Consider the following 20,129-nt stretch of genomic DNA (forward strand, 5'->3'; position numbering starts at 1 on the left):
TGTTGCCCAGGCTGGAGTGCAGTGGCATGATCTCAGTTCACTGCAGCCTCAACTGGCCAGGGTTGTGATCCTCCCACCTCAGCCTCCAATGTAGCTGGGACCACAGGTGCGTGCCATCACATCTGGCTGATTTATTATTTGTAGAGACAAGGTGGTGCTATGTTGCCCAGGCTGGTCTTGATCTCCTGGGCTCAAGTAATCTTCCAGTCTTGGCCTGGCAAAGTGCTGGGATTACAAGTGTGAGTCACCGTGTCTGGCCAAATTCAGTAATTCTTAAAACTGGGCTCAGCCTTCAAACAGCAATGTTAAGAACTACATTTATTTGAGAAAGGGTCTTGCTCTTTCACCCAGGCTGGAGTGCAGTGATGCAACTATAGGTCATTGCAACTTTGAATTCCATGGCTCAAGAGATCCTCCAGCCTCAGCTTCCTGAGTAGCTGTGACTACAGGTGCACACCACCATGCTGGGCTAATTTTTTTTTTTTTTTGAGAGGGCCTCACTTTGTTGTCCAGGCCGGTCTCGAACTCCTGGGCTCAAGAGATCCTCCCGTCTCAGCCTCCCAAAGTGTTGGACTATTTTTTTTTTTTTTTGATGGAATCTTGCTCTGTCGCCCAGGCTTGAGTGCAGTGACGCCATCTCCGCTCACTGCAACCTCCGCCTCCTGGGTTCAAGCGCTTCTTCTGCCTCAGCCTCCCAAATAGCTGGAACTACAGACACCCACCACCTCGCCCAGATAATTTTTGCATTTTTAGTAGAGACGGAGTTTCACCATATTGGCCAGGCTGGTCTCAAACTCCTGACCTGGTGATCTGCCAGCCTTGGCCTCCCAAAGTGCTGGGTTAACAGGCATGAGCCACTGCGCCCGGCTGCCAAGAACTCTTTATACAGAGTCCTTAACCATAAAAACAGGAAAAAAAATGGTAACACTATCCTAGAAATACCATCTACAAAGATAGCACTAAGTGAGACAAATGTTCCTGAGATAAGGGTCAATGTTACATATGTCCATGCTCTAATCTTCTTTAAGCAATGCCATGAAGAGAATTATGAAAACCTCACTTTTCCGAAACATTCACGAAAATCTGAGTAAGGCTGTCTTTCCTGTGCAATGCAACACTTTAAGGTATATTAACTATAAACTCAATTCTGGTTACTTACCTTCCCACACTACAGTAAGCAGTTCATAAGACCACTTTTCACCTGTAACAATCTCATTCCCACAAATGAAATAGTTATGCAGAAGAAACCACAAGTTTCAAATACATACACACACACACACACACACACACAGAGAACAAGCCAAAGGCTAGAGTTTTTTTTTTTCCAGTTTATTGTATACACACACATTTCACAGGTTGTTTTTTTTTTTAAAAAAAAAAGTCTGTACAATTGACAAGACAATACAAACTAGCTATAATCTGCTAGCTACACATTAGGACATTAACATAGCCCATTTCTGCCCTAAAACAGGCAATTGTGCTACTCCAAATCTCTAAGAGAGATTTTCCAGCTCATGTCGTGTGGCCAAGGTACCTCCTCTTCTGTAACTTCCACCTCTGGAACTGGGCCTGCAAGCCCAAGCTCTATCTTGTTTACTTTTATTTTAGGTTCGGCTCAAAGAGGGTACTCTGAGGCTTCACTTTTTCATCTTCATATCTGCTTCAATGGCACAGCGGCGTCCCCTGGTTCCTCCATCCTAGATGACAGGCAGAGAAAGAAAGGGAGCATGAGTTGGTCAGGAGACAAGGGATGGTGCAACAGAAAAGTTGGGGATTTGGTTTCTTGGGGAAGAGGGGAGAAGAGAATCAGCAGAAAAATCCAGAGGGATGAGGGGCATATTTCTGTCTTCCCATAGAGTGGCTAAAGAACACCTGGTAGTTTATGAGAGGAAATGTAGGATGGAGTATCTTGCTCATGCCCACCACAAAGGTCCTTGGAATTCACCTAGGGTCCCACAGAATAACTTTAGTCATCCCACCCAGGCCCAAATCATGTGCAAAAGAACAGGAGAGGAAAAGAAAGGTAGGAGAGTCAGAATGGGCAATGGGTAGTGAGGTTCTTGACTAACGTACCTGTCCAACTGCTGGTCCCTATAAGAAAGGCCTTTCCTGCAGACTGACCCTGGCACTAGTTCCCTAGCACCTCCTGACAGTGGTTTTCCATGAGATCAGGATAATTAGAAGGCTTCTTTCCATCTGCTGCTCTCTCCCTGCAGCCCAGCTCCTTCCTCTTGTGCAATATTTTGCTGTCTTCAATAGATAAAAGATCCCATTAACCAGCCTTGCAATAGCCAGCCAAATGCTTTGCTTGGGGGATCCAGAGTCACTGTTGTAGGCCAATAAGAAAGAACGGAGATTATAATGTTCTGTCTGTGGTACAGCCTGTAGGCAAGATGAATTACTGAAACCTTTGCTGGGCCAGGCCATTTTTACATTTCTAATATGCAAGGACTCTAATATTTTTAGAGTCCATGAACATAAGTTGCCCATGAGGCAACAGTGAAAATAAAAAGGTGGTAATCTTGCATGTGTATAATGCTTTTTCTTTTTTTTCCCAGCCAGTTTCAGATCTATTATCTCATTTTATCCTCACAACATCCCTGTGAGGTAGGCTGGACAAGTACCTCATTATATTAGCTTCATCACACACCAAGGAAAACAATGCCCCAAGAGATTATCCAGTGACCTTAAGACCTTGTAGTTTTCTAGCCTGATGCCCTTCCATTACCTCATACCTCACTGTCCCATAATGAACAACACAGAGTCAGAGCCAGTTAATTTATGAAGGAAAGTAATAAAAGTCTTTAGGCTAGCTCTCCTAAGCTTATCTGTAATTCCAGCAGCCACTACTAATGCAGTGGTCACTTTCTTTTTTTTTTCTTTTTTTTGTATGAGACAGTTGCGCTCTTGTTGCCCAGGCTGGAGTGCAATGGTGCGATCTCAGCTCAGGGCAACCTCCACTTCCTGGGTTCAAGCGATTCTCCTGCCTCAGCCTCCCAAGTAGCTGGGATTACAGGCGTGTGCCACTACACCCAGCTAATTTTGTATTTTTTTTAGTAGAGACAGGGTTTTTCCATGTTGGTCAGGCTGGTCTTGAACTCCCGACCTCAGGTGATCAGCCCACCTCAGCCTCCCAAAGTGCTGGGACTACAGGTGTGAGCTACCGCACCCAGTTGCAGTGGCCATTATTACTGAGATTTTTTTTTTTCTTGGGAGACAAGGTCTCGTTCTGTCACCCAGGCTGGAGTGCAGTGGTATGAACAATGCAGCCTTGACCTCCTGGGCCCAAGTGACGCTCCTACCTTAGCCTTCTGAGTAGCTGGTAGCTGGGGACCACAGGTGCGCACCACTCTGCTGCACAGCTAGTTGGTTTTTTTGTTGTTGTTGCCGTTTTTAAATTTTGTAGAGACATAGTCTCCCTATGTTGCCCAAGCTGGTCTCAAACTCCTGGGCTCAAGCAATCCTCCTACCTCAGCCTCCCAAAGTGTTGGAATTATAGACGTAAACCACCATACCCAGCCTACACTGAGTTCTTTAGCTTAAATTTTACTAAGTGTTTGTTACATTCGTCTTGCAACTTAATTTTAGGAGACAAGAGAAAAACTATGTGCTGAGTACTGCCATTATGAGGAACACTGTTAAAAAGCCAGCTAGCAGCTCCTGCTCTGACCAATTTTAAATTTGTTAAGAAAAGAATTGGTAAAAGGTGAAGTCAGGAAATGATGAGCCGGTACATCCTAGATCCTTCACTCCTAGAATACATTTCAGCCCAGTGATCTCAAAAACAGTCCCTACCCAGCCCACACACACACACATGCAGAAAGACAGAAATGCAGAAGAAAAGAGTTTCTTATTCAATGACCTGAATAAACAGAAGTTCAAGACACTGCCACAGTCTGCATGCTGGATTTCCCTCTGCCACCCACCCCCATTAAGAGCTGAGAATCTTTGTGGCAACACCACCCCTTGCAGCCATTCAATACTTACAAAGAGAGAGAGAAGGAAGGCAGGAGAGCCCATTGGGACACTGTCCTGTTAGAGGACAAACAAACACTGATCAGGTTCCACAGAAACTCTCAGCCACAAGCACCCCAAACCTCAGGACAGAGACACAAGCACCACACACACAAGGACAAAATTTAAAAACTCAAGAACAAGAGGAAAGAGATCCAAAAGCAATCTGGCCATTACGCCTCTAGAACAGAAACTGATAGTCCCCAACTGCTGCAGGCTAAGCCATTTCCCCCGCCTTGAGAACACTCTCCCAGAGGAATTAATAATTCCCCTACTCACGATTTCTCCCATGTGACTGGGTCTTTCGGTTACAACAGGCTTATTCAATGTTTAGATGGGTGCGAACAACCACCATTCTAAGATCTATGTGTCTGTATATCATTGGAATCTAGAAGCCCAACAGTACCAAGTAGTAACATAAGGTTCCTCGGATACTTCAGACTTCTACTACTGGAACACTGGCACACAGGTTCCTTCCTGATCACCTCACCTTCTCTGAAGCATCCTGTTTGCGAGTAGAATCTCTCCCTCGAAGACTTTTAGCACTGATCCCAGACTCGGATGTTTGCATAATCAACTGCGTGGCCAAGAATTGCTGCAGGGAGAAGAAATAGGGTAGGCCATGGAGACCTGATTTAGTAGGGACAAATCAAGTACACTTTAAACACTGTAAATAGAACTTTGTACAGTACTCTTCTGGCTCAAATATATTTTGACTGATTGGAAGTTTAGCATATTAAGTTTTAATTCCAGTTGCAATAGGGATGCTAAAGAATCAAGTAACCCTCTTTTTTGGCTATAACATAGGATCAAATCTCTATCCTCCAGGAATGAGAAAAAGAATAAAACTGGAATGATCCAAAGATCATTCAGCAATTTAAGTAATTTGACAGATCGTGCGAAGATTTGTAACATTCTTCCAAGTTCAACACCCCAAAAAGTACCTGGTAATGCAATCACAGGATAAAAGTAGGGAAAAGCAAAGGAGAAACTCTTATTTGCTGAGCATCTACTATGTACCAGGTACTTGATGTAATTAAAAAATATGCATATACCATTTAAAAAAAAATTTATTTAAAAACTTTATGAAATTGCAATTAATTGCCCAAGAAAGGTAGAATATTGTATCACAACTCTTTCACCACACCACAGAAAATAAAAACAAATTCCACAAGAACAAAATATTACGTTTTCAATGTGTCCCTGATAGCTATCCAAGTAAAAGCCACAGCAATCCTTCTTGGCATCAATATGAATTCTCTCCTTGAGTATTTTAATTTCATCCTTGCTGAAACACAAAAGATCCTCAAAGTACCTGGATCTGTTCCAAGACATCTCGCTGCATCTCCACTGCCATGTGATAGACATCATGGTCTGAGCTATTGTACATTACAGCATTCTGAAACATCAGCATAATGTCACGCTGAAATTCAGCTGTGCTTCGGATCAGTCCATTTTCTATGTTTTTCTTAATAGTTGACAAATCCATAGGCCTAAAAAAAAGAACAGGGGTAAGTGGCAGTGTGGGTGGGAAGAGGACTCACCCAGATCTCTGAATACATTATCATCATACAGACTTTCTCATATATACCTTTATTCACAGCTGCCAGGACTTAAATGCTAACCCCTTACCCCAAAACATGCACTTAACCCATGAAACAATCTATATAATAAGCACTGAGAAAAATAATAAAGGGAGTTTTAGTTTTTTGTTTTTTTTGGAGACAGGACCTGGCTCTGTCACTCAGGCTGTAGTGCAGTGGCACAATCATGGTTCATTGCAGCCTCGAACTTCCAAGCTCAAGCAATCCTTCCCACCTCAGCCTCCCAGGTAGTTGGGACTACAAATGTGCGACACCACACCTGGCTAAGTTTTGTATTTTTTTTTTTTTTTTTGAGACGGAGTCTTGCTCTGTCACCCAGGCTGGAGTGCAGTGGCCGGATCTCAGCTCACTGAAAGCTCCTCCTCTCGGGTTCATGCCATTCTCCTGCCTCAGCCTCCCGAGTAGCTGGGACTACAGGCGCCCGCCACCTCGCCTGGCTAGTTTTTTTGTATTTTTTAGTAGAGACGGGGTTTCACTGTGTTAGCCAGGATGGTCTCAATCTCCTGACCTCGTGATCCGCCCGTCTCGGCTTCCCAAAGTGCTGGGATTACAGGCTTGAGCCACCGCGCCCGGCCATAAGTTTTGTATTTTTTATAGAGAGGGGGTTTTGCCATGTTGCCTAGGCTAGTCTTGAATTCCTGGGCTCAAGTGATTCACCCACCTCAGTACCCTCAAAGTGCTGGGATTACAGGCGTGAGCCACCATTCCCAGTGGGGATTTATTCTTTTAGACTATCAGTGGTGATCCAGCCACTGGAATCATCAGTTTAGTACTTAGTGCCCCTTATAGCAAAACCATAAACTTACTTGCTTTAAACTTTCCATCTAAAGCAAAACTTTCACTAAGACTGGACAACTTATAATTCAGGCAAGTTACCATGCTGAGTGGACCATGGCTCACCTCTGCACAATGCTGTGATAGCCAGGTGCTATGTCATCTGTAACAGGCTGCAGGAAGACATTGGCATACCTGTCCAAAAGGAATAAGGTGCAATTACTGACATTCTCCAGAAGAACAGGGAGGGAACTTACTCTAAGTAGCTGAAGATAGTAAGAACCAATACCAGCAGTTCCACAGAAGCCTACTCAGACTTTTTTCCAGTCACCAACAATGAAGAGTAGAGAAAATGAACCTACTGACTGGTAAAGCCCACTCACCTATGATTAGCTGCAGCTCTCCATACAAGCATGATGGCTTTCTTCCAAATTTTCTGTGCCTGAATAGCTTCCTGATCCTCGCTACAAACAGAGCTGAAACAGAGATACAGCAATTCCACTAGGCACAAGTTTAAAAAAAAAAATACATATTATATATATAATTATCTCTTTTTTTTTTTGAGACAGGGTCTCACTCTGTCCCCCAGGCTGGAGTGCAGTGGCGTGATCATGTTCACTGCACCCTCAACCTGCCAGACTCAATCCTTTCACCTCAGCCTCCCAAGTAGCTGGGACTGCAGGTGCATACCACCATGCCCCGCTAATTTTTTAATTTTTTTGTAGAGATAGGGTCTCATTGTGTTGCCCAGGCTGGTCTCGAACTCCTGGGTTCCAGCGATCCTCCTGCCTTAGCCTCCTAAAGTGTTGGGATTACAGGTGTGAGCCATGAGGCCCAGCCCTAATAATTTTTGTCAACTGTTTATTCCAGGCCAAAAAAGGGAAACACTAAAGAAAAGATCAGGCCAGGCATTGTGGCTCATGCCTCTAATTCTAGTGCTTTGGGATGTCAAGGCAAGAAGACTGTTTGAGGTCAGGAGTTCAAGACCAGACTGGACCACATAGAGAGATCCTGTCTCTTAAAAGAACATTTTTTAAAAACGAAAATTTAAAAATAAAGAAAAAGACCAGGTATGGTGGCTCATGCCTATAATCTCAGCACTTTGGGAGGCCGAGGCAACTGTTGAGCTCAGGAGTTTGAGAACAGCCTGGGCAACATGGCAAAACTTGGTCTCTATTAAAAAAAATTTTTTTAATTAGCAGGGTGTGGTGGTGCAGGCCGGTAGTCCCAGCTACTAAGGAGGCTGAGGTGGAAGGATTGCTTGGGCCTGAGAAGTGGAGGTTGCGGTGAGCTGAGATCGCGCCACTGCCCTCCAGCATGGGTGAGTGAGAAAGAAAGGAACAAAGGAAGGAAGGAAGGAAGGAAGGGAGGGAGGGAGAAAGGAAGGAAGGGAAGGGAGGGAGGGAGGGAGGGAGAGGGAGGGAGGAAGGAAGGGAAAGATCCTCTCCTTCTCACCTTCACTGCCTTGGCCTCAAAGGAAGAATCTCAGATACTCACAACTGTGAAGAAGCAGGGCTGCTGGGGATGGAGTCTGCCAGTGTGTGTGACTGCAGTGTAGCATTGTGTATGCTGAAGCCATCATCACTCTCGCTCACGGGAGGTTCATTATCCATTTCTGACAAATAACCTTCTCCTTGATCCTCTTCCTTAGGCTCCTCTAGGCTGGCCGCTTCACTGACACCATCTTCCTCCTCATCCTCACCTGGGGCATCCTTAGACACAGTATGCTCCAGTCAACAAATGCAAGCAAAGCTATCCAGCAAAGCATCATTAAACATGATCTGTCTTTTGGGTTAGAATTAGTTCTAGAAATGACCTCACGCTGTTTCCTGACTCAGCTGTCTATCACTTATACTACCATCTACTTAAAGACACTGACTTAAGTAATTTAGAACCTGGACAAAGAATAATACCCAGGATCTTTTAAAAAGAAAGAAAAAAAAGCTACTTACTTAAGACTAAGCTAAGAGGCGTTCCTTCTTTCCCCTTGTTCGAGAGTAACTCTGACCCTGGATACAAAGTTATCAAAAATAATTTTTATTTTGTGTCTCATCTGATGGAGCAAGCTCACATCACATTCTTTAAGTCTCTGTTACTACTGCTTTAATAATTATAAAAAGAAAACTTTGGATGATTTTTTTTGGATAGTCTAATTAATAAACTGGATTCCTGTATGTTCTCCTTGGTTCTGGTATGCTTATTCACTCCAAATCACTCTAAGTGTATCAAGGCTTCTTAAGGACTGTGATATTCACAAGCTGTTTCATATGGGAGGCACCTGTTGCTACAGTACTCCCATTATGCCTGTCTACTGCAGCTTTTCCCCACGCAACTCCATACCAGTCTCTTATCAGAGAATAAAAATGCGACTTTACTGAAATTCATTAAAAAGTAGTGCTATAGGGAAATCTAATCACATGGCAAGAGGAATAAAGAAAAGTCTGAAATACCTTTATCTGGCTTCCAAAAATAGTCCCTGATTCTTCTTTCAATGAGTCTGCAGAGGAGAGAAAGACTACCTGAAGATTTTTCCACCTTAGCCTTCCCCTTCCTATGGACCATAATCCCCTGCAGCTCTCCTTTCCATGCTGACCTGTTCTACCTCCTCTACTTGCCCACAACCCACAATCCCTCAGAAGCCAAAGCAAATGATTTCAAGTTAGTTAAAGAGGACTTTATTTACCTGACATTTCAAACTTGTGCTGAGTCTCTGCTTCTAAAGGATCTTCAATGGGATTTGAGCCATGTGATGGAGACAACATGCTTTCAGGGGATGCCTGAAAACCAGAAAAGAAAAAACACCCTAAGTACTGGTAAATCACTACAGCTCACACAACTTTATTCTTCAATGATAATGAGACCATAGAAGAAATTCTAAGTCCTACTCATGTAATGTGACTCCAATGGTCACCTTCACAGGAATAAGTATATATAATCACTTATCACAGCCTATGGGCTTTGGACCATCAAACATGTCAGAACTCAGGAATGCAACTGGAAAACCAAAAAGCCTAAGCTGTCACTTCTTACTTAAGGTATAACCCTCCATCTCCCCAGCCCCTGATCTTTATTAAGTACCTCTGTCTTCACATTTGTAAGTGGAGTCTCATTGCCTTTCCCAATGGCAACATCTGCTTCAACAATCTCTCCAGTCGCAGTACTTCCCGGTTCCTCATCTAAGTCCTGACTCCTGAGTTCTGGTGGCTCCATACTTGTGGCTGGAACAACTCCAGCTACTATTTCGGCCCCTGAAATGACTGATTCTGGTTCTGCAGGTTCCACCTTGATCTCTGCACTGGGTTCCCTGATGTCCACCAGTTCATGTATTCCCTTGTTTTCCGTTTCCTCAAAGTCCAGTCTCTCTTGCTTGACTGTCATTTCTGGTGCAGGGAGAGGTACTGGCTTGTCCCGCTCCTGCTGGATAGGATGCTCCCAGGGGCCAGGCAGGGATTGAGGATCATCATTTTCTTCACAAAATGACAGTGCTGCTTCCACTGCTGCCACATCCAGCACTTCAGGATGATCATCTACCTGTCCCACAAAACACAAGACTATTGAGGTCACAGAAAGAAGCCCAAGTCCCTCAATTTTTGTTAGCACCAAATGTGATGGCTTGAATCTGCATCTTTTCTCTCCATTTTTTCCATGTAGTGGAGGCAAACAATGAACAGGCACCTGTTCCATGCAAACCAGTAACATGGGTAGGCCTGGGGAGATGACTAGTATGTTAGGTTACTAACATACCAGTTAGTATGTTAGGGCTACAAAGATGGGGATGGGCAGAAGTAGGAGAGTTAAGTAATTCTTACTGTAAGAAGTAAAGAAGCCAAGCATGGTGGCTCATGCCTGTAACCTCAGCACTTTGGGAGGCCGAGGTGGGTGGATCACTTAAGGCCAGGAGTTTGAGACTAGCCTGGCCAACATGGCAAAACTCATCTCTACTAAAAATGCAAAAAATTAGTGAGGCATGGTGGCACGTGCCTGTAGTCCCAACTACTCAGGAGGTTGAGGCACAAGAATTACTTGAGTCTGGGAGGCAGAGGTAACAGTGAACCAACATCGTACCACTGCACTTCAGCCTGGATGACAGAGCAAGACTCTATCTCTTAAAAAAAAAAACAGCAGCAAAGTAAGGCTGAAGAGAGAAGCCTATGTAGGACCCATGAGATTCTTTGGGGCTTCACTGAATAGTTACCTTGTCCTCAATGATAGCAATGATGTCTCCAACAGTCTCAAAATCCAGCTCTTCACCTGTGTAAGACACAGCAATATCCATCTTCTCAGCCAGATCTAATTCTTCCTTCCCATCTATGCTGGGAGCCTTTGATCCAACAGGGGCCTCTGCTACCCCTGATCGAAAACACTCTTCTTTGATAGAATTGATGATCATGGATATTTCACTGCTGTCCATGGAAACAGTCACAGTATGTGGATCCCCCACAGCCTCCATGGGAACACAGTTATCAGGCTGACTCACTGAATAATAGAAAGAGAAAAGCCATCTCAGAAGCTTATTGGGTACAAAGTGACCACCTTGAGATCACATCAGCGCTATAGACAGATGTCAAATATCCAAACACTTAAGATCCGAAAGAGTCATCATACATGTGCCTATGTTTTCTTCTCCCCAGTTTTATCTAGAAAGGTGAGAACATAATCTCAAGCCTGCTCACATCTGTACACTTAGTGTCTTCCTGCAATACATAAATGCCCACCCACCTCTTCTCACATCTAAGGATATTTATTTCTAAGGATAAAGATGGCACATGTCTATGTAGAACAAAGAAGAAGCATCTGAATTGGAGCTGATGTTCTTGGTCATTTTTCCCTAACTGAAGCTCAAAATGAAATTTTAGACCTTGTGGCTGCTCAGGGACGCACCTGGAGCTACACTTTCAGTAGTGGAGACAGCCGGAGCAGAGGATGGTGCTGGCAGCGCAGGCATCATGACAATGGTAGCTTGGGACACAGACTCTACAGGGGGTGGCACAAGTTTAACTGGAGACTCACTGGCAACAGTAGTGAAGGAAGCAAGAGGTGTGGTGAACTGTGTAGGACCAGCTTCTAAAAGCCGGGAAAGAGTGGGAGCACCTAACATATAAAGAGGTACACAAAATGAAGTAAGAAGCAAGCACATAAACAAGAAGCAATAGCTACTTGAAGACTCAACTAAGAAAATTCTTATGGTCTCAAAGGATGAGAGCAACTCCTGCACTGAGTAAGTTCATCATCTATATCCTTACCCTCTCTAACCTTACTTAAGATCTTCCTCCAAGTTAGGAATGAACCAAAGCACTAGAACACACAACATATATAAAAAATGGGTGGTGAGGCCAGATGCAGTGGCTCATGCCTGTAATGCAAGCACTTTGGGAAGCCAAGGCAGGTGGGCCACTTGCAGTCAAGAGGTTGAGACCAGCCTGGGCAACATAGTAAAACCCTGCCTCTACTAAAAATATAAAAATAAAAAAAAAAAAAAAATTAGCCAGGTGTGGTGGTGGGTGCTGTAATCCCAGCTACTCAGGAGGCTGAGGGAGGAGAACTGTTTGAACCCTTGAACCCAGGAGGTGGAGACTGCAGGCAGCCAAGATCGTGCCACCGCACTCCAGCTTGGGCGACAGAGCAAGGCTCCATCTCCAAAAAAAAAAAAAAAAGGGTGGTAATTTTTCCTCAGAGGAAAATTAATCATCAAGAAACAAAAAACTGGTATGAATAAATCTGTCACTTCTGCTGAAATTCAGCATATTGTAAAACCACCCAAGTTTAATACCATTCAAATACCAATAAGGTTTGTATGGTATTCTATGGAGCTTTTTTTCTTCCCTGCTTTATACTTTCTACCTCATTAAATTCTCATCACATCCTTGTAAAGTATATATGTTACAATAAAAAAGGAAACTGAGGCTCAAAAGCTAAGTTACCTATCCAAGGTCACAAAACCAATGTGTGGCAGGCCTGAGATTCAAGCCCAGTTCTCTGGTTCCAAATCTTATTCCACTATTCTATAATCTTAGGTATCTCTAGCACCTTGATTTTGTAAGTCCTAAGAAATAAGAAAGCAGCTCAATATTACTCTCAATATCCATGCAGTGGTCAATCAGGGCTATCAGTATCTTGAAGATAGATGACTTTATAACACGGAGACTACATTGTTTACCAGGTAAAGTAGCTCCAAAAAAAAGTTGGAAAAAGTTGGGCTTTAAATCTAGGACTGACAACTGCTTAGTAACAAACAGTGAAACTGGGTCAGTGTCAAGTTCAACACCTCTGAGGTTGTAAAGGAAAAGTGGTAACTTACCTGATGCAGCAGGGGAGGCTGCAACAGTATTGGGTGTTTGCTGTATCTCCCCACCATGTATCATGGGAAGGACCCCGCCTACCTCCAGGAGGACACCTGTACTGTTCAGGTGGCCAGAAGCCACAGCCATTTCACTCTCATTGACCTACCAGGGAAGAATAGAGGTGAAGGCTACACTCAAGCTTTCCTTACTACCATTTCCCAACAAAGCTCCAGCAGTTGATCAAACTTCATGAGAACTAATAGTTAATATCCACGGAGAATAATTTAAGACTCAAGGGAAACTCTAAACTATAATGTTTAAAACTTATCTGACAAGAGTTCTCTGGAGAAGAGAACCAAAATAATTGTGATTCAGATACCTCAGGACCCATGGGTACTATCAACTTACTGTATTTTTAAAAAATTAACATTTAATTAGGAGATCTTTTCCTCTTTTGAACTTTTATTCCCCATGTCACATTTTAGGTCCCAGGCACTCCCTTCCAAGTACTAAATCACCACAGCTCTCAAACACCCACAGAAGTCTCCATACCAGTCTGGGGCTAGTAGGCAGGAGGCTGCCCTTCTTCAAGAGCTCTGACAGCAGAGGGGAGGGGGGTGGAGTTGCTTTCTGTCCAAGCATCTTTTTCTGGGGTGAATCATCTGTTACTGGGGTCATGGGGGCTTCTAAGGGTGCAGAGCCTGGAGGAAGGGTGTCAGGAATCCCAGGAAACGAGGTGACTGGGGTACTCGGCAAAGTCCCGGGGGTTACCTAAGAGACAACAGAGAACCTTTATCTGACTTCTCAAACTATGGAAGGTTCCCTACTAATCTGTATGGGTTAGTGTGTCTATTATTTTATTAGTCCTGAGTGGAACTGCCCAGAAACCCTCTATCCCTCCTGCTCTTAGTCATACTTTTCTTCCCCACAATCTTCTCCTTCATCCACTCAAACCCACAATGACTCAACCATCCCGCCCAACCTGCCTTTTATGAACTCCAGTATTACATTTAAAAGGATTTTGTCCCTTATTTCACAGGAATTTCATAAGACTAGTATGAAACAATTCCTTAAAATAGTTTTTTACCTATCTCTCAGAAAGGTCAAAAGTCTCAATGCTTTTAGGTCCGTTCTTATCTCAGAGCACAGAACATGGTAAATTAAGTCTTTAGCATTCAGATCAAGAGAGGAAGTTGCCTCTAGGCCAAAAGTGGTTTCCTCATCACTCAGCTCTGCCGGCTTATTGCCCTTTCACTTATCAATTCCCACAGAAGGAAATATACTCACCCCAGAGGTAGCCTCTTCCATAGTGGTTGGAGTCAAGTCCCCAAGTGGATAATCACCTCCTGGGGAGGCAGAATCTATAGGAGAGCGAACCATCACAGTGGGTAACCTCCGGGGGGGTGTTTTTACTGCTTGACGAGCTAGAACATAAAAGAGAACAATGTCCAAATCTTCAAGATTAAATAAATGAAACTTGACACTATTCTATTATACAATAAAGGACAAATAGGAATGTTGCATTACTAAAGCAACACAATGAGTCTGAATTAGAAAGCTTTAACACTTCTGGAGATGGATAACTTTATTAATTTTTCCTAAGGGCAATTTTCACACTAAGCAATCTCCTTTAACAATCTCAAACTACTTAATTATCCCAAAGGTCCTTGGAGTGGGAAAGTAGTTTAAACACCCTTTAATACTCTCTTTAGCAACTTATTAATATTCTGCTTTTAAGAACAGGCAGGCTGGGTGCAGCGGCTCACGGCCATAATCCCAGCACTTTGGGAGGCCAAGGCAGGTGGATTACCTGAGGTCAGGAGTTTGAGGCCAGCCTGCAAAACCCTATCTCTACTAAAAATACAAAAATTAGCCGGGCGTGGTGGCAGGCGCCTGTAATGCCAGCTACGCGGGAGGCTGAAGCAGGAGAATCACTTCAACCTGGGAGACGGAGGTTGCAGTGACCCAAGATCGTGCCACTGCACTCCAGCCTGCACAGCAAGAGCAAAACTCAGCCTGGGGGAAAAACAAAAACAAAAACAGGCAAAGACCTCACTGGCTCACAGCATGTATTCCTAGAGTTGTAAATGCTTAAATTTTTCCCCTCATCCAATGACTGAGCTATTCTCAATCTTTTCACAGGCCCTTGACTTCTAAAACATTATGTTGAATGTTGAATATCTTCTTATCAAGTCTTTATGTCTCAAAGTTAATTTAAGGTCTAGTGAGATCTGAGAACAACTCATGTTCTAGGAGTTTCTTCTTAAACATTAAGGGATGTTTTTATTCTGGTAGAAGAGAAAACTGCAAGCAAATTTAAATCAATGGATTCTATGTTATAAAACAGTCCAACTGTCATTAGCATGCAGTACTGTGCAATTAATTGCTAAACAGGTATACTAGGTCCAGCTTACCCTGATATGCAGCATCTGTAGCCTTCCTCTTTACTTCAGCCTCCTCTTCTTCCAATTTCTTTTTCCTAAACAGGGAATTAACAGTTGGATGCTAGACAGCTCTGGCTCCTCCCCAGAATTCACAGAACCCTTACAAAGAAATATTTTTGCCAGGCCAGCACTTTCTGGAAGAAAGGCCTAATCAGGAATTCTAACCAGCAAAACAGGGAACTGGGGTATAGTGCCTAACTCACAGTTCTTCACCCAGGCAAACTATAGCCACTTTTAAGTTAGAACTAAGTTATGTTTTCATACTGAAATGTTCCATCACATTACCTTCTAGGACTCACTCCCCCCTCCCAGCCACCAAGCCACTCTGCGCTTTCCCCTTCCAGAATCTGTCTCAAGTCTAAATGGATGGCAGTTGGAAGAAATAAGCCAGATTACTCGAGTAGAAAAGAGGGTAAAAAGAAAGAGGCACAGAAGAACAATATAATATAACCCACATTGCAATGTCATTGCAAAGCTCATCCAGTCTGCTGTCCATGTGTCCAGCTTGAATTAGTTCTGCATCTCTTTTCAGCCGTCTATAGGAAGAAAGAGGTAGGTAGACTAGGTTTTTTAATCTGCTATTTAACAAGTTCCGACCAGTACAAGAAGACAGCCCCTATGTCTTTCTCAATCTTTTGGCATTCTCTCTGATAAGTACCTATATCTCTCCTGAGTTTCCTTTATCACTTTCTTTAGTTCCTCAACTCTCTCAGCAGTCAGTTTCCGAACAATGACATCTTCAACAGTTTCCACCACTTCTCCCTTTTCACCGCGTTTCCGTCTGTGGAAAATTGAAAAAAAAAAAAAAATTCATATTTGAGTAAGAGAACATTTATCCCCTCTCCTACTTGCTTTTACCACTTTTATATCACCCAGTATTATAAGTAAGTATAAACCAGAATTCCTCAGTAAATACTCTCCACTAAATAAATCTGGCTGAAGTACCTGGCTTTGTACTCACTTTGGTGTCTCAGTGGTCTCTAAAAGCTCCGAGTATTGGGAAGCACAATGCTATAAAAAAAGTGAAAATGTGATGAGCAAGCCTGGAAAGAAACGATCTTTCAAAGTTTCAAGAGATTAGAGTAAGATTTAGAGAAGAGAGCTAAGAGCTATATGTAAGATGGGAGTGGTTTACTAGGAGGGCAAGTAACTTTATAATCAAATCAGTTCAAAATAATCAAAACACAGAAAAAGGGAGTCTTATGGACTAGAGTTTGTGCATTTGGGGAAAGGCAACCTAACTGCCAATATTTATAACTAATATCTACTAAGTAGTTATCACATGCAAGGTACTGTGTTAGATGTTTTACATGTATTACCTGAATTCACAACAATCCTGAAGCAACTCTTATCTCTATTTTACAAATGAAAAAACAGAGGATCATGGCCCAAAGTTTTTAGATGCAGTAATAATGAACCCAGATCTAATTCCCAAGCTTGGGCTCTTAACTGTTATGCAACACCAGTAAAGAAAGGTCTAATATGATCATACATGGATGGATTAGCAAACAGTAGGAAAAAGAAAAAGGTGTATTCTCAACTATTTTTCCACATCATAGTATAAAAGCTTTGTAATTAAGTCAGGGCCTGGCAGAGAACCTACTTTACAACCCAAAGACTGCTCTAAAAGAGCACTTGCTTGGAAACTTACTTTTTGAGAGAACCAGTCTGGAGGGCGGCCAGGTTCTGCAAAGGGCTTGATTGCTCTGCTAACTGATACCCTACAAAATGAGGAAAGCTTTATTACATATCAAGCAGAAAATAACAGGAGAGGTGTGCTGAGAGTGCAAGGCTTGGAGTTCAAACTTTGGAATAAAAAAGATGCCAATGGCCTCTTGCGGTACGGTGGTTCACACCTGTAATCCCAGCACTTTGGGAGGCCAAGATGGGTGGATCACAAGGTCAGGAGATCGAGACCATCCTGGCCAACACGGTGAAACCCCGTCTCTACTAAAAATACAAAAATTAGTTGGGCGTGGTGGCACGCACCTGTAGTCCCAGCTACTCAGGAGGCTGAGGCAGGAGAATCTCTTGAACACGGGAGGCAGAGGTCACAGTGAGCCAAGATCGCGCCACTGCACTCCAGCCTAGAGACAGAGTGAGACTCTGTCTCAAAAAGAAGAAGGGAAAAAAAAAAAAAAAGATGCCAATGAATGCAAGGTGCGCAATGGGCCGTGCGTATAATCCCAGCACTCTGGGAGGCAGAGGTGAGAGGATAGCTTGAGCCCAGGAGTTCAAGCCACCCAAGGAGACCCCATCTCTACCAAAAAAAAAAAAATTGACAAGGTGTGCTGGTGCATACCTGCGGCCTGTGGTCCCAGTCACTTGGGCAGCTGAGGTGGGAGGATCCCTTGAGCCCAGAAGTCAAGAGGCTGCAGTGAGCCCAATTCATGCCACTGCACTCCAGCCTGGGTGACAGAGTGAGACCACTCCCTCCGCCATTCAAAAAAAAGAACAGCATGTATAGTATATAATCATGTGTGTTAAAAAATGACGGGGATGAGGAGGAAAAAGAAAGTATTTATTTGCTCACATAAAATTAATGCTGGAGAGACACAAGAAACTGCTAACACCAGTAGATGGGGGGACAATAATGCGAGGAAGACATTGCATATAATTTTGAACCTTATGACTTAGTATCTGCTGATAAAATTATAAAATTTAAAAATTTTACTAAAGTATTCTTACACTATTTTTCTATGACTGGGCGTGGTGACTCAGGCCTGTAATCCCCACGCTTCGGGAGGTTGAGGAGGGCAGATTGCTTGAGATGAAGAGTTTGAGACCAGCCTGGCCAACATGGTGAAACCCCATCTCTACTAAAAATACAAAAATTAGCCAGGCATGGTGACATGCACCTTTAATCACAGCTACTCGGGAGGCTGAGCTAGGACAATCGCTTAAATCCAGGAGGTGGAGGTTGCAGTGAGCTGAGATTGTGCCACTGCATTCCAACCTGGCTGACACAGCAAGACTCCATCTCAAAAAACAACCAAAAAGAAGGATTCTTAACACTATCTAATAAAAATGTGAGGAAACATACAGATTAAATTCTATTTCAAACCAGTTTACCTGTTTTGTTTAAAAATGTGCTTAGTCAGGCCGGGCGCGGTGGCTCAAGCCTGTAATCCCAGCACTTTGGGAGGCCGAGACGGGCGGATCACGAGGTCAGGAGATCGAGACCATCCTGGCTAACACAGTGAAACCCCGTCTCTACTAAAAATACAAAAACTAGCCGGGCGAGGTGGTGGGCGCCTGTAGTCCCAGCTACTCGGGAGGCTGAGGCAGGAGAATGGCTTAAACCCGGGAGGCGGAGCTTGCAGTGAGCTGAGATCCGGCCACTGCACCCAAAAAAAAAAAAAAAAAAAGAGCTTAGTTTATATATACACACGTATATGTATATATGTACACATGTACACACATCTGTGTATATATACACACATGTGTATGTATATACACACACACATATACACACAAATATATGTGATGTGTATACACACACACACAGTTTTCATTTAGACAGTATCTCACTTTGTCACCCAGACTTCATGGCACAATCATAGCTCACTATAGCTTCCACCTCTGAGGCTTAGGCAACCTCCTACTGCAGCCCCACCCAAGTAGCTGAAATCACAGATGCACCATCATGCCTGGCTAATTTTCTTTTTTGTAGGGAACAGGGTCTCTTACGTTGCCTCCCTGGCTCAAGTCATCCTCACACCTCAGCTTCCCGAGTAGCTGGAACTATAGGAACACACCACCAAACCTAGCTAATATTTTTATGTTTTTTTGTAGAGACACAGTATTGTCATATTGCCCAGACTGGTCTCCAATTCACCATCTCAAGCGACCTGCCCGCCTTGGCCTCCCAAAGTTCTGGGATTACAGATGTGAGCCACTGCACCCAGCCCCATTCTATTCTCTAGTTCTATGAGGTCTGTAATTTTTCCTAGATTCCACATGTAACTGAGATCACACAGTATTTATGTGTCCGGCTTATTTCACTTTACATACTATCCTCCAGGCTCAACCACGGAATCACAAATGGAGGATTTAACTCTTTTTTATGGTTCAATAGTATTCCATTGTGTATATAAATATATATGTGTGTGTGTGTGTGTATCTCGTATTTTCTTTACCTATTCATCTGTTAACGGATACTATAATAATTACCTTAATTGTAGATAGTTTCACAGATGTATATATATTTCAAAAGTACCGTGTCTTATGCTTTAAATATGTGCAGTGGCCGGGTGTGGTACTCACGCCTGTAATCCCAGCACTTTGGGAGGCCAAGACAGGTAGATCATCTGAGGTCAGGAGTTCAAGACCAGCCTGGCCAACATGGTAAAACCCCATCTCTACCAAAAAATACAAAAATTAGCCAGGCATGCTGGCGTAGGCCCGTAGTCCCAGCTACTCGGGAGGCTGAGGTGGGCAAATCACTTGAACCTGGGAGGCAGAGGTTCCAGTGAGCCAAGATTGCGCCACTGCACTCCAGCCTGGGCAACAGAGTGAGACTCCACCCCCCCCCCCAAAAAAAGGTGCAGTTTACTGCACATCAATTATATCACAAAAAAGTCGTTAAAAGGGAAGGAATGTGACCTTTCTTACCAACCCCCTTCCTTCTTGTTGCATGGAACAAGGATGTGATAGCTGAAGGTCAAGCAGCCACCGTGAACCATAAGATAACCAGAAGATAAACTATGTGCTGAGGAAGGTGGCACAGAAAGAGAAAATCCTGAGCCTCTAATGTCACTGTGAGGTTGCTATGAGAGCTGTGGACTGCCTAGACTTCCTGTATGTGTGACAAAAAATAAACTCAAGTTTTTAACCCATTTCTTTGTTACGGTTGCTCTTTCTATATAGTGTTTTTGTTTTTATGGTGGCCACGTATTACTTCAGAAATTAGATTTAAAAAACAAACAAGGCTGGGCACGCTGGCTCACGCCTGTAATCCCAGTAGTTTGGGAGGCTGAGGCGGGTGGATCACCTGAGGTCAGGAGTTCAAG

General features: G+C 43.5%; 1 protein-coding gene across 6 annotated transcripts in view; it reads right to left on the reverse strand.

Moving 5' to 3' along the window:
- Positions 1 to 20,129, reverse strand: part of BRD8 (bromodomain containing 8) — a 42,492-nt gene that overhangs the window by 17,572 nt on the left and 4,791 nt on the right. Inside the window, exons 3-22 of one of the 6 annotated variants that reach the window (XM_011935292.1) lie at positions 16,769 to 16,838; positions 16,079 to 16,128; positions 15,776 to 15,898; positions 15,573 to 15,653; positions 15,088 to 15,152; positions 13,961 to 14,097; positions 13,226 to 13,444; positions 12,691 to 12,835; positions 11,274 to 11,483; positions 10,588 to 10,868; positions 9,471 to 9,923; positions 9,076 to 9,169; positions 8,843 to 8,889; positions 7,890 to 8,104; positions 6,776 to 6,868; positions 6,519 to 6,587; positions 5,330 to 5,507; positions 4,505 to 4,609; positions 3,988 to 4,032; positions 1,326 to 1,697 (exon numbers count right to left, since the gene is read on the reverse strand). In XM_011935292.1, coding sequence (XP_011790682.1) covers positions 1,638 to 1,697; positions 3,988 to 4,032; positions 4,505 to 4,609; positions 5,330 to 5,507; positions 6,519 to 6,587; positions 6,776 to 6,868; positions 7,890 to 8,104; positions 8,843 to 8,889; positions 9,076 to 9,169; positions 9,471 to 9,923; positions 10,588 to 10,868; positions 11,274 to 11,483; positions 12,691 to 12,835; positions 13,226 to 13,444; positions 13,961 to 14,097; positions 15,088 to 15,152; positions 15,573 to 15,653; positions 15,776 to 15,898; positions 16,079 to 16,128; positions 16,769 to 16,838 — 2,740 coding nt within the window. In that variant the 3' untranslated portion in view covers positions 1,326 to 1,637. Of the gene's footprint in view, positions 1 to 1,316; positions 1,698 to 3,987; positions 4,033 to 4,504; positions 4,610 to 5,329; positions 5,508 to 6,518; positions 6,588 to 6,775; positions 6,869 to 7,889; positions 8,105 to 8,842; positions 8,890 to 9,075; positions 9,170 to 9,470; positions 9,924 to 10,587; positions 10,869 to 11,273; positions 11,484 to 12,690; positions 12,836 to 13,225; positions 13,445 to 13,960; positions 14,098 to 15,087; positions 15,153 to 15,572; positions 15,654 to 15,775; positions 15,899 to 16,078; positions 16,129 to 16,768; positions 16,856 to 20,129 lie in introns of those variants that run through there. The other 5 variants (XM_011935296.1, XM_011935294.1, XM_011935291.1 and 2 more) reach the window with 5 other exon arrangements.

This window comes from Colobus angolensis, unplaced genomic scaffold (genome assembly GCF_000951035.1).
Source record: "Colobus angolensis palliatus isolate OR3802 unplaced genomic scaffold, Cang.pa_1.0 Scaffold142, whole genome shotgun sequence".
In the NCBI taxonomy this organism is placed as follows: Eukaryota; Metazoa; Chordata; class Mammalia; order Primates; family Cercopithecidae; genus Colobus; species Colobus angolensis.